We start from the raw sequence: 14,759 nt of genomic DNA, 5'->3' as shown, positions 1-14,759 counted from the left end.
ATAGTCCATTCACCATGATTTTCTCACGGAGAAGTTTAATGATTTCTTCAATTTGATTTCTAATATGTGGTAGATATTTTTTTTATTAATCCCCAATAAGTTGTTTTCAAGAAAATTGGTCCTTTATGGTTGCATTTGAGGATTGTGGAGTCATAATAAACTACTACAAGTCAAAGTAGCTTAATAAATCTTTGTTTAAACTCCATTTCACAATAAAATATAACTGGCAAGATAGGCATAGAAATGTCAAAGTAAATCTATTGTTTCTAGTTGTGTGTAATGATTTTTCAAAACTTAATTATTTTAAAATTTACATTAGAGTTTAAGTGAATGTTTATGATGAAAATTACTTCTCACTGATAGTTTAGCACATGTGATTAATTTATTTTAATAATTTACAGTGGGATTATTTTCTCCCACTCCTTACCTATTACCATAAAATTAATTCTTAGATTGGGTGTTAACTTACTAGGGTGTCTCGTTCAAACCAATGTCTGAGATTCTTCAATTTCCAGTCTCTCTTTTTCTGTAACTATAACTGTTCCTAAAATTATTCTTTAAAATCTATTGAACTGTCATGCCCAGAGTTACAAACAACTACATTAGTTGTTTAACAATTTATGTGCTGTCTTTTTGTATGCTGAAGATTTTAACTGTAGTATTAACTGGTAGTTAGCATGTAATCATATAGTAGAGACTTAGTGTTACAGAATATCAACTATTTTGGACTTCCTGGTATGAAATATTTAAGAGCCCCTTTCATGCATCTGTGGAAAGCTTTAATGGAGCAATCAGAGAAGAATTAACTAGGAAGGTCAGATGAGTGAATCCAGCTTTTCCTTGGTGTTATCAGGATTACTTTGAACAGAGAGAATTACTAAATCCAACATGCTTCCTTTACTTGTCAAGAAACCTTTGAGTGATTTTTCTTTTCCAGTGCTAACAGTAGATTGACTAATTAAATAGAAGTAGTAGTTAATATTAATACAGTAATTGAGACAAAGTCTGAATAAAATCCGAAATATTTCTTGTCTTAATTTTTTAATATTTTCTAAAAACCATCTGATAGTGGGTTGACAACCTAATTATTTTTTAAAGTTCTCTCCTATTTGAAACAGTTTGTTTAACCAGTTTGTGCAGAACCCCCTCCAATCAGTAAGATGAATTTCATTACCATGAATTTCTATTTAAATATTTTTAGTAATAATACATTTTAAATTGAATTCAGCAGTGGAAAAAAAATTGTATTTTAAATCTATAGCACCTGTATGTGAGAAAGTCTTAAAGAATCTACCATACTAGCATTGCTGTTTGGTATGCCATTTGGGTGTCATTTACCAGATGTGCCTGTGTTTATAATGGTGCCATCATGCAAGTAATATGGGCATGAACTGTAAACCTAAGCAGATATGACTTCTGTACCACTCACCAGAAAAATGTCTCCTTGGAGAAAATGAATTTTCTTTTTTTACGTGTTGTTACATCCTTCTTGTTAGCATCTTTAGAAGTATATGTGGTAAAATCATTGTGGAATATCAACCAAGTTTAAAAATAGACATATGAAACCCATTTATCAAGATTTATTTGAGACTGTCTTGATAAATATCCCACTCTGGTGATGTTCTTTTAAGATCTGTACTCAAATAATATTTTGATGACTTTTATGTATAGTATATTTGCTGTATTTAAAAAATAAGCCAGTTACAAATATAATGCCAAGAGTCATTCTGTTTCATTTTTTAGTATATCTTGTCCTAAAAGTTTACGTTGTCTCCTTTGTCACTTTTGTAATTAATGAATTTAGGTCTTGATTAACATACTATTCTGTAAGTTATTTCTAGTACAATTAATGAGGTTGAAGAGAAAATAGATTTTACAAGGCTTGCAATATGTTTTGATTTTAAGTTAAAAAATACATAAGATTAACATACATCAAATCCAAAATCTTCACTTTATATACATTTGAACCTGTTACCCTCTATCCAGTTAGTTAGTTGAGAATATTTACATGGATATGGGCTTCCCCGGTAGCTCAGCGGTTAAAGCGTCTGCCTGGAATGCCAGAGACCCGGGTTCGATCCCTGGGTCGGGAAGATCCCCTGGAGAAGGTAGCCAAGTTACTGGTTGTTACAAACCAATTTATATATTAGAATTTTCATGGGAGTTGTCTCTAGTTTAAACCAAGTTTACTAAAAATGTTTTGCCATATTCTGTTTTCACTAATTAAAATTAATGTATGCTCATTTTAGAAATTTTATGGAAAAAAGTAATTCACTGTAACTGAGATAAAGTTAACTGTTAATAATTGGGGTGAATATTCTTATTTTATATTTTCTATATTATCAGTCAGTATATTTAAGCATTATCTTTCAAATATTTTTCAGGCTTCTAGATAAAGATTTTTATCATTATTACATTTTTTTTAATTTCTTTTTCACTTAAAATCTCATGACCATTCCTTAACGATAGTTGGTATTTGCATACCTTTAATTGCTTTATAATCTTAACATTATCTAAATATGCTGTAATCTACTTGATTGGTAAGCATCTTATTTTTTGGACATTAGGTTTTGTTTCCAAACTTTTCTCTGTTATAAAAGTAGTGAAATAGTATCTTTGAAAATATTGCATTTTGGTAAGGAGAAAAATAATATTTCATTTTATTTTGTATATGTTTGATGACTGAATTTGAAACTCTTCATGTTTTATATGCCAGTTGTAACTTGTCTATTCATTTTCTTTGTCCTTTTTTTAAAAAAATGGGGTTGTTTATCCTTATTTTTTTAAAAAACTTATTTAGTTATTCATCATATATTTATAATTTTTTGCATTTTCATTTTGTATTTATTAAAATTCCTCTTGCAAAAGTTTTCATAATATAATCTAGATTAAATTCTTTATTAAAGAAAATGTCCATTTGTAGTTAAAGCACTGTCTAGTTCAGCTGTGTTTTTCCTGTTCACAGTATTGCTTTGGAAATACATGTTCCCAGCTGGTGACTGTAAATAACCTCCTTGCTGCCCTGAAAAGGCAGATGGAAATGGTTCATTTATAATGACACCTCTCATGTGGGAATCTTGAAGGATAGCTCTTATTGTGAAATTTAGCAGTCTTCCCCATGCAGCAATTTTTGGTACATTATTCTTATTTAAATTCCCTTAGATGGATGTTATCTAGAAAAATGCTTAAATATAGAAATTTTGTTAAATTTAAGCATTGGTATGCATAACAACATGCATATATGGATAGTCCCTTCTCAGAGTGAGAAACTTTTCTAAATGAAATAAAAGATTTTTAATTTCTGAGATAGTTTCCAAAGTTGAGGATCACATTATGTAAAACATAAGTAGAAGCATAATCTGCAGTACTTCAAAAGATGGAGAAGAGTTAAATCCCTTTCAAGGAAAGGTGGCTTCTATGTGTAAAATATTTATATTTGTGTTTCTATTCTTTCCCCTCCAGTGTTCTTAAATTAGTCATATTTGAAATTAAATTCCCTATAGTATGGTTGGAGAAAATAATAATATTTGCTGTAGATACATTATGAACATTGTATAATTTTAGTTTAGGTGTTAGGAGGTAGAGCAGTAGAATAACTAAAATAGATTCTCACTTGAAATATTAAATTCAGGATGTGACAAAAATAAAGCATGTCACCAGTATGAAGTTACGATTTCACGTTACTCAGTGCTTTTCTTCACAGCATGAATTTTCTTTGTAGCCCGGACTGGATAAGATTTCCCTAACTTATTTGGCATAATAAATTACATACTGATATCTATTCACTGTTTAAATGAAGAAAATGAAAATAATCCCCAGTTTTCCTTCTATTAATAATCCCTTAATGCTATAATAAAAGATTATCTTTCTGTTACCTAACTGTATACTTGGATCATATGTGCTTGTTTATATAGTTAAAAAATATAGCTCACTGATCTTTTGTACACATCATCTTTTGTATGTATTATGACATATGTACCTTTAGAGAGAAATCATTGTGATATTTATCTTTAGATAAAGCAGAAGTAGACATGTGAGCTTTAATTGTTGCTCAGAGTAGAGAACCTCAGCCTTCATGGAAGTTAGTTCATGGTGAATGGGTATATATGTGAATTTGTGCATCTGTTATGAGGTGAAGAAATGAGGAATTCGTTAGACCTGCTGATAGGTGACTATAGTAAATGTGCATTAAAAAGAAATACCAAGTATACATGTATCAGAAACTGATTTGTTCCATTTATTACTGCTGGCCATTTATTAAGAAGGGGAGATGGTTCTAGTTTAATTAACCCAGTTGAGTGTAGCAGATGGGGCAGAATGTCTTGCAGCGATAAGACAATTCAGAAATGGCACCAGATGTTGGAAGCTGTCCCTGGTGGTGTTTGAGTGCAGCCCAGATGTTCTAGTCCCACCTGGCTAGTTTCTAAGCACTGCAGGCTAAGCAGCTGTGATGTAACCTATATAATGTTCACATAACACTAAAAGCACTATAATTGAACTGCTGCTCTAAATTTCTAAGGTTGTGACTCTTTTAAGAGGTGAAATCTTTAAGGACAAACAAAAAACAAGGACAGCTATTTAAGGTTTTAGATCGGTTGACTATTGCTATTTCCTTGGTAACTGAATTGGGAAGTGGAATATAAAATTTACTTTTCAAATTGTAGATAAAAGGAAATATTCTTACTTATGTAGTGTTTACAAGTGAAAATTTGTATGAGAATGTGATGTTATGCAAGCAGAGATTGACCTGCAGTCTTATGATTTGAATCTCACCTCTTTAGAAACACGAGTCTGGAAGTAGCAAAAAGCTACTATTTTTTCAAATACTAAAAATGCAAGTATTTGCAAGTAAATAGTAGGAGAAAAAAAGTCCACCTAAATCATTGCATTCATTGTTTTTCCTGTAGTTATTAAAACTGACTTCTATGCAGATCAACTTCAAAGTTTTTTTTTCCTCTATTTTTTTAAATACCAAGCTGCAGAAAATGTGTCACAGTTTCTTTCTCTTTCTAGTTCTTTTTTTTTCTTTTCTTATTGTGCACTGTTTAAGAGAGAATTACAAGCATTGTGACATTTTACCCTAAAATACTTGAGTATATGTCTCCTTACAGCAAGGACATTTTCCATCATCATCATCATAATATAATGATCATACTTTGGGAATTTAACATTAAAACAGTATTACTGTATAATAGATCATATTCACATTTCCCTGGTATCTCAGTTACCTCATTTCATTTACTTGCCATGTTCCTTTAGGCTTCTTTAATCTGGAGTGGTCCCAGTCTTTTTTGTCTTTTATGATGACATGTTCTGAAAAGTCTGGAGAGTTGTTTTGCAGAATGTTCCTTGATTTGTATTTGTCTGATTTATTCCTCATGATTGGATTCTGGTTAAATATTCTGGGAAAGAATTTCTACATGGGTGATGATCTCGTTTTTAGTCCCTTATATTAGAAGGCCTATGAGTACTATTTTCTCCAATTATTAGTGACATTAAGTTAGAGCACCTGACATTGTTTAAGATGGTATCCATCTAATTTCTGCATTGTAAAAATAGCTTCATCCCTTTTTATTTTTAAATAATCTGTAGGGTGATGATTTGAGAATATTTGATTATCCTATTACCCCAAAACATGTTTCCCAGGTTTTAGCATCCATTGAAGATTCTTATATAGGGCGTGATTGGTCAGATAAACTGTATGCCTACATTAGGTTTGTGAAGTGTAAGTAAGGGATAACTTTAATAACAGTTGTATCAATCAGTAGATACAGAACTGAGGGTATTAGAGAGTCGGTGATAGCTTAAAGGGAACATGGTAGCATAAAAAGCTAGATCAGCTAACTAGCTTTTATGATAGGTCTTGGGGTCTAATATATTGAGTAATTTTTGAGTACTGTGCTAAAATAGCTTCCTAATAAAACTGCTATCAATTGTGCTGTGGTCCTAACAATTTTTCCCTCATATTTAATTTCTAGGCGGCTCAGCTGATTTATTTGGAGGATTTGCTGACTTTGGCTCAGCTGCTGCATCAGGCAACTTCCCTTCCCAAGGTATGATATGATTTGACTGGCCAGAAATCTAGAGGCAGTGAAAAGGTTACCAAAACAGCTCTTCCCCCACCCTGTTCCCTATCTGCTTCTTTCAGCCATTTTTCTACTTGTAGTATTTGTAATTCCCACTTATCAAAGAATTTATTCACAAAGGTATTTTATTAGGCTGGTTCACTTTCACTTTTCACTTTCATACATTGGAGAAGGAAATGGCAACCCACTCCAGTGTTCTTGCCTGGAGAATCCCAGGGACAGGGGAGCCTGGTGGGCTGCCGTCTCTGGGGTTGCGCAGAGTCAGACACGACTGAAGCGACTTAGCAGCAGTGGCAGCAGCAATATCGTAAATGTGCCCAATGAATTAATTTCATTGCAAACTACTCAGGTACACCTAAATAAAATTCTCCTCACTCATAAGTGACTCTTGTTTCGTTTTCTCTGGAGGGAGGAAGGGGGTGGGGGTAGGTGGGTAGGAGTGTGAATAAGTATAAATCTCATCTTAGCAAAAGAAAATATTAATGATTTTCTTGAATGAAATTCAGGGACATTGGAATTGGGCAGACTATTTTGCCAAAATTCATTTCTTTGAAATTTAGGTATCTTAGAATTTTTATGAAAAATAACTGAACTTCATTTTGACATATCCTTGAATGTGAGGAAAATAAAACTTCCTCATTCTATGTTAGTTAAATAAGAAATTTTAAAATACCCTAGATTTGCTGTGATCGATTCACAGTATTTGTAAAGATCAAATCATTATGTTGTCTACCTGAAACTAACAGAATGTTACATATCAATTAGACACTCAATTTTTTTTTTAATGGCAAAAAAGTTTTAACATCTAAGCAAAATACAGACTTAAACATCGTGTATTGAGTGAAGGGCTTGTATTTTTCCCCTTTTTTATTAATATGTTTTATCTTACTGCCTCTGCCATATACTTTAGTATATGAGCCTCTACCTTTCTAAGATTCGGAATAATGCTTCTTGTCATGGTTCTTTATAATGTCTATAGAAATGTGTAGAATGGAGTCTTAAGTTCATTATTAAGTGTCTCTTAGGTTGTAAAGTGTTGGTTCTAATGTTTGTTTTTTCTGTAAAATCTGGTCAGTCTCAAATTTGAGAGATAATATAAAAAACTTACATATAAAAATCATAAATATGAGGTGAGGCAAAGAGAAAAAACTCAGTCTTGTTTTCAGTAGAGTTGTATGTCCCCATTATTAATTAGATTAAAATTTATATTTAGTAACAGCTAGTTTAGGTTTGTGAGGATTTAGGAAGAAAGTTGCATAGTTTTTAATGTGAATTGGGTTATTTGGACAACTTGTATAAATTCCAAGTATTTCCCAGAAATTAGCATTGTGGAGTAATGAAGTGCTTCATTTTAAAAGTGTGACTATGACTTCTAAATGTTAATACCTTACTTTAGGCAAATCAAAGTGGAAAATAAACATTGCCCCAGTTTTACAGGCTGCTTGTGTAATTCTCAAAAGTTTTTATGTATATAAAGTTGCCTACTATGCAAATAAATCAAATATGTTAATGTTGGTAAGTGATGCATCTCTTCATCTGTATGCATGTGATTAATATAACCTGATCACCATTACGCAAGGGGCTGAAACTGTTGGAACAATGATTAATCATTTCTGAACAATATATGCCTCACTAGAAATCTCTTCCTCTCATGATTAATCATTTCAGATAAAGTTTTCAGAAGGGGCAACACATTTTGCCCCAGTTTCCATTCTTACTCTGTTTTCTAGATCAAGCAGATAGAAAATCAGCATACAGTTTACCTTTATCCAGCAGTCTTCCTTAAAGTAATTTAAATTGTTTAATATATAGAACTAATTGTAAAACTCTTAATTCAGTCATTTTTGTAAAGATCAAAGACATGTTTTAGCAAAACCCTGAGGTAATGAATATTAGCCCAGTTCTTACATTAAATTGTTGATAGAGCTTGGGGTTTCTAATGAATTATTTTCTCTTTTGAGGGTGCTTATAATATAATATGGTAATAGAAGAATATAATTGTAAAGACTTAATGTTATTGTTCTCTTTTGATATTTAGCATAATGAGATACAGTATTATAGTGGTTGCTTACCTTTTAGGCTAGACAAAATGCATTTCCAAGTTGTAAGTGAAGATAGCAAAGCAATGGTGTGATTAACTCGGAACTGCACACTATTCACTTTCAGAGGACAGTTCACATGTAGCTCTTTCTTCACCTTTGCTTTTTTCAGCTTCCATTAATTCATGTGTATCTGTTTGTCCCTTTCTTGAAGTAAGGTTTGTTTATTTTGTATAGACTAACTTAAAAAAATTTTTTTTAAGTATAACTTGACTTTATTGTGTTCTAAATACTTAATATTGTATGCAGAATTTATAGAAGTTTGACTTACACTTTTATATGGCATTCCTGAAGGAAAGAGTGACACTTGAGCTCACCTCTGTCTTGTCACAGTTAATCCAAAGTAACAATAACAAACCTTAAATGGCATTTACTATATATTAAGTTATTTAATCTTCTCAACTTAGATTTTTTAAAAAGTAGGGCACAGGGAGCTTGCCTGGCTGTCCAGTGGTTAAGACTCTGCGCTTCCACTGCAGGGGGCATAGGTTCAATCCAAAGGTAAGGCATATAGAAGATTAAGTTAGGGCCACACAGCCAGTTAGGGACAGAGTCCATTCTCTAAAATATTTCAGTCTATTAATTAATCTATTAATTTTTATATTATTAAATACATTAAGTTCTTAAACTTATTATACTTTGAAGCATAGTGACAGTTTTGTTCCTTTTTAAAAAAAATTAGCATGAGTTCCCCTCTTAAGACTTGCCCCACTTTTTAACGTAAATAGATTGAACAGTTCCATTTGAAGTGAGCAGTTTTCTAAGGTTATAATATCATAGCTCTCTGTAGCCTTTATATTTTAAGTGGAAGCATGGCCAAATGGGTGAGAACTTCTTACAGAAATTTACTAGTCCTACTCTTAATTTCGTTGCATTTTTGTTTTATGTTTTAATGAATTTGGGGTTTTATTTCCATGAGATGGTATAAGTCATAGCTTGCTTTCTCTTTGACCCTTTCCAAATAATGAATGAACCCTCCCAGCAAAAGGTTTAACCAGTTTAGAGTTTTGTTCTTGTTTTGAGGGGAGCTTAGCAGCAGCAGCAGCAGGCTAGTTCATATATAATTTAGCTAGAAACATAGTTGATATGCATGCTTAGGTTGAAGGAAAGTTTTGGTTTCTATCATTTCATGGTGTTACCTTAGACCTGCCAATGGCCAGAGATGGATTTTACTTTATATGTGGAAGTTTTTATTTTTTCTTTGCCACCTTGTTAAATAACACTCATGGAATATTCATGAGAAAAAATGATGTCCAGATGGAGATGGTACCTACAGATGCTAATTTGGATGGACACAGATCAGCTCTAATTTGTTTCAGTTGGTAGATTGTTAAATTTGTTCTAGGCATGTCAGAAACTTTCTTACCCTTATCATTCTTTCTTTCTCAGTAACAGCAACAAGTGGGAATGGAGACTTTGGTGACTGGAGTGCCTTCAACCAAGCCCCATCAGTCCCTGTTGCTGCCAGTGGCGAGCTCTTCGGCAGTGCCTCACAGCCAGCTGTAGAGCTTGTCAGTAGCTCACAACCAGCTTTAGGCCCACCTCCAGCTGCCTCAAATTCTTCAGACCTATTCGATCTTATGGGCTCATCACAGGCAACTATGGCATCTTCCCAGAGTATGAATTTCTCCATGATGAGCACTAATACTGTAGGGCTGGGTTTGCCCATGTCAAGATCACAGGTAAGTTACCTGCCTCCCTTGGAAATGGTAATTCATAATTTTTGAGGTACTGTGACTAATCTAATGGAAGATTGGCATAAAACAGAAAAATAAGTATGTGATACATAGATTACTTTTGTACATTGCATTTACCTTGTGCCCTTTCCCCTGGAATAGTCATTTGGTTCTCCAGGGCAAGGCTTTCTCACCCATCTGGCTGTCCATGCAAAGCCAAGTGTGATACCTTTCACAGAGGAGGCATTTGCTGAAAATTTTATTGAACAAATAATTGGTATTTATTTTAATAGTTTAAAAAAGTGTTTTTAAGAAGAAGGAATAGAGAGATATTGCTAATACAGAAGAGTATTCTCTAAAATAATGTTCTTCCCTATTCTGGGCCTCCTATACATTATATAATGTTTATATAGGCTTTCAACTCTCACTTTCATAAAGAAAAACAACTGAATAGGAACTTTGTAATTCACTTTAAAAAATTAAATCTAAATCACCTAATACTCACTCAGAATTAAAACAAGTGTATATTTGTCTGAATTGTACCAGGAACTTGCTATTTTTGACTCAGGCTATTCAGAATATTTGCTTATGATGCTAATTATTCATTTTAATGTGTAGATTATCTTCTTTGGGGTGTTAGGATGAAGGAAGAGATGGAAGAAACAGAAAGGTGACTCATCTGTATAACAGATATTAGACCTAACATTAAAAACAAAGGACATAAAACCCATACCAGTGCCATTAAATTGAACTGAACAAGCCCAAGCTAGTTTATTCTTTATAGTGTTTGTTTCATATGGTCTCATCATAAAGCCAGTCTACTTATTTACAGTCTTAATTGCATCTGTGTTGTGATTCTTTGCATTGGTCCATTTTTAATTATTCCTCCTACTCCTATCGCTTTCCCTTTTTCTGTCCTTGCTGCAGTTATTCTGGTAGTAATTACCAGGTACCTCTGCTGCTTTTTCCTGAATCTCTCCTCCTGAATTGGTCCATATTATAGCTAGTTCCACTAGTGTTGCTCACTTTAGGCAATAGAAATGTACATGGAGCAAGGCTACATCAGTCGGGTTTTCTGGAGTATAATTTGCTGTCTTGATGGTTTTGCCCTTTTTTTTTTTTTTTTTAGCATGAGAACTTATACCCTGAATTCCATTTTGTAAGAATAAATTTCCACTTCTGTATTTCCTTAAAGTTGTACTAACCTGAAGTTAGTAGTTACCTTGGGATGGTGGCTTCTAGACTTGGGGTGATGGGAGGATAATTGTTAATGTAAATATCTTAGTTTTTTCTCCAAATATGATTTGGACTTCAGGAGGAATATTATGGGAGGCTAGTGGTACAGGAAGGGTATTGAAGACCTTAATACAGAACATTAAAAGTTTCAGAAGTTTATTACAAAGTCTAGTATATATCAGTATTTGGAGTTACTGTGATTAAATTGCCATTTGATAATCTTTATAGATAAGATACTTAATTTTTAGAGCATTTTTCTATTTTCCAGCCTTTGCAAAATGTTAGCACAGTGCTGCAGAAGCCTAATCCTCTCTATAATCAGAATACAGATATGGTCCAGAAGTCAGTCAGCAAAACCCTGCCCTCTACTTGGTCTGACCCCAGTGTAAACATCAGCCTAGACAACTTACTACCTGGTATGCAGCCTTCGAAACCCCAGCAGCCATCACTCAATACAATGATTCAACAACAGAGTAAGTTACTGCAAGACATCCATTTGTTTGTGTACTTGTAATCCTTTGCCCTTATGCCAGGACTACTTTAAAACGTACTGAAGGCAGCTTTGTGTTCACATTAAGATTTTTTTTCACATAAGATCTGGTATCCCTTCTGCCGCATTAAATTGCTTTGTATTCTGGTCTTAGCATGATAACATTTATTGTATGATGGTGAGTTTTAGGAGCCTGATCACTAAAATAAAAAATACTGTTTTTAACATAGGCAGATATGTCAAGGAAACAAAACTCATCTGAACTCCATAATCCAGGGATAATCACTATTAATTGATATTTCTTCACATTCCATCTTTGCTAACCGCATTTTTAATGCTTTAGAGTGTTATGTCTATATTTCTTGGAGTTCACATTCAACATTAAATTGTTGTTTGTCCTGTGTTGAATATTCTTAAGAAAGTATGACTTTTGAATCTTTATAGTTATCCATCATATTACTGGGCAGTTCCTCTATTTCCATTGTTTCCAGCTTTTTGCCATAAATAACTCCATGATTTTGTGTAAATTTTGTATTTGTGATTGTTTTCCCTTAGTATGATGTTCTAAAAATAGAGCAAGTCAAAGGATAAAACCTTTTTAAAGGTTTTGATACACAATAGCTCTTGACAACTTGTTACGTTGGATTCAATAATAGATTTTATAGGAATGATTTTAAATTGCCTGATGTTTTCCCCCAGGCCACTCTTACTATTTCTACATCTTGGGGAAACCAGAGCTGACAGCCACTGAATATTTCTCAAGAGTAATCAATACAAGTTAATTGACAATTGACTTCTCTTATAAAATCACTATGAAGTAATTTTATTGAGGCTTACAAGTATTGATGGTCAGGAAGGTTGTATTATTTTTCTGCTCTCTAAGTCTAAGATTATTTATAATGGTAAAGTTCTTTTGTCTCTCTTCTTCTGTTAGATATGCAACAGCCTATGAATATGATGACCCAAAGTTTTGGAGCTGTAAACCTCAGTTCTCCATCGAACATGCTTCCTGTCCGGCCTCAAACTAATCCTTTGATGGGGGGACCCATGCCTATGAGCATGCCCAATGTGATGACTGGCACCATGGGAATGGCCCCTCTTGGAAATAGTCCAATGATGAACCAGAGCATGATGGGCATGAATATGAACATAGGGATGTCAACTACAGGGATGGGCCTGACAGGCACAATGGGAATGGGCATGCCCAACTTAGCCATGACTTCTGGAACTGTGCAACCCAAGCAAGATGCCTTTGCAAATTTCGCCAACTTTAGCAAATAAGAGAATATAAAGGAACAGATTGAGTGAAGGATTTTTAGCGGTGTAGATAGGTGATGTTGGGATGGAAAATGCTAATCAACTCCCCTTTCTTTTATCAATTAATTAAAATAAACCTACATTAAGAGCCAAAAAGGCTGTTTTATAAAAGTGAAATGTCTAGTATTTTAGATGGCCAGGCAAGGGCACTTCAGATGAGGCAGTCTGAAACATTTTTCCAGTGAGACCACAAATGGGGTAGTGAGATCGTTGAAAGCCTTTATAAATTGAAGAGCCAATTTTAATATCATAATATGTGGGAAGACTAGAATAGGGCTGAATAAACATGTTTGAATCTCTAATTTTATACTTTTCTTTTCCTGAAGAACTTGATTTTTCTGTCCCTGAATCACCTTGTCACAATTGGGTCTGTTCCTTTTACTACCACTCGTGAGTCCATATATGAAATCATTAAAGTTGGATGATCAGTTTTTTATAAAAATATATATTTTTGTCCAAAAAAGGCATACATATGTGATTATGGCTAAATCAAAGGTAACTGGAATGTATATACTTTTGCTAATGTTCCAACAACACTGCTATTATACTATCCAAATTTTTATTGTAACAAAACCTCTTTAAGCAATTGGTGATAGCTATGGGACTTTTCCCATTTCTTCTGCTATAATTATCCTGTGCAGAACTAGAAAAAATATTTTTTTCGGGACTGCTCTATGGTTTCCTTTAAAAAAAAAACCTCCAGTATTTTTGGTTTTAGCAGTCATTATTTACACTTTGCAGTGATTAACCTGGCAAGACTTCCCTTCCATGTTTATCCCTGTAGCCACCATGTAATAGTCAGGAACAGTCAAAAGAGAAAAATATTTATTTTTTTTGGTGTCTTTTAAAAAAATTGAAAAGGTGAAAATTCATTAAGACCTTAAATATAAATGTAAGAACTCAACAATGTTGGCTTTTAGATTTTATACAGTATTGTTTTGTTTTGGTTTTGAGTGTATATAATATGGCATTAGCAATATGGTTCCAATAGAGGCAAGTTAAATATCTATATTATTAAAGGATACCTGTAGCAGTCAAAGATTTTATTGATTTAATGCAAATAAAGGAAATTAATTAAGATGTTTTTTGTTTTCCTGCTGTAATTCTGCATTAAGCTCACATGAAAATCATGATTCTAGAGTTTGGAATGCAAAATTGTTTCACCCTCAAGCTGGGAATATTTTTTAAAATGAATAATATAGGTATCAAATTATTACCTCCCCACTTTGTGTTGAAATTTTTTAAATTGATGAAACTTTGTTTCCATTGTATTCATAAAGTTCTGTTATACATAACATTAAAATGTTCATTAAAATCAATGTTGAACTGCTTTTTCTTTCATTATGTTAGACATTTGAGACCGTTTGGGGAAAAAATAATTATAATTTGGGTAAAGTAATTTTTATGAATAATTTAAAATTATTTAATGACTTCTCTATTCCTTCCTATCAGACTCTACTGTTAGGAATTAAAAATGAAGCAGCAAAGATATCCTGACCTGCTCCATTTTTGCTAATGTTCCATCTACAACATTTCTAATTAGGCAGAAATTCATGTACTTCTGCTAAGCAGTAATGAAAAGTGATTCATTTGCTGAATAAGAGATGAGAGAGAGTGTAATTAGCTGACTGTGGTTTTTAATCTTTCAACAATTCAATGTGTTTAAATTAGTTTCAAAGAATAGGAGCTTTCAAGTGCTGTTACTTCAGAGCAATCAAACCAGGCTCTGGTAGCAGCATGGAGAGTATCTTCATTGATATTTGAAATCTGTAATCTTGAATTTTTTCTTTAAATTGAGAAGTATAGCATCACCTTCTCAAATATATACGGTCCTTAAAAGAAATAGTTTGTTTCT

The 14,759-nt window shown here is 33.1% G+C and overlaps 1 protein-coding gene across 3 annotated transcripts in view; it reads left to right on the top strand.

The window, feature by feature from the left end:
- Positions 1 to 14,234, top strand: part of CLINT1 (clathrin interactor 1) — a 57,544-nt gene extending 43,310 nt beyond the window's left edge. For 2 of the 3 annotated variants that reach the window (XM_055560685.1, XM_055560687.1), the window contains 4 exons: positions 5,979 to 6,053; positions 9,575 to 9,867; positions 11,366 to 11,570; positions 12,522 to 14,234. In XM_055560685.1, the coding sequence (XP_055416660.1) occupies positions 5,979 to 6,053; positions 9,575 to 9,867; positions 11,366 to 11,570; positions 12,522 to 12,868 (920 nt within the window). In that variant the 3' untranslated portion in view covers positions 12,869 to 14,234. The remainder of the gene's footprint in view (positions 1 to 5,978; positions 6,054 to 9,574; positions 9,868 to 11,365; positions 11,571 to 12,521) is intronic. The other variant, XM_055560686.1, reaches the window with a different exon arrangement.
- Positions 14,235 to 14,759: the final 525 nt, after the last annotated feature.

This window comes from Bubalus kerabau, chromosome 1, assembly GCF_029407905.1.
Source record: "Bubalus kerabau isolate K-KA32 ecotype Philippines breed swamp buffalo chromosome 1, PCC_UOA_SB_1v2, whole genome shotgun sequence".
Classification (NCBI taxonomy): domain Eukaryota; kingdom Metazoa; phylum Chordata; class Mammalia; order Artiodactyla; family Bovidae; genus Bubalus; species Bubalus kerabau.
The sequence above is the reverse complement of the archived record's forward strand: the minus strand, read 5'-3'. Positions and strand labels throughout refer to the sequence as shown.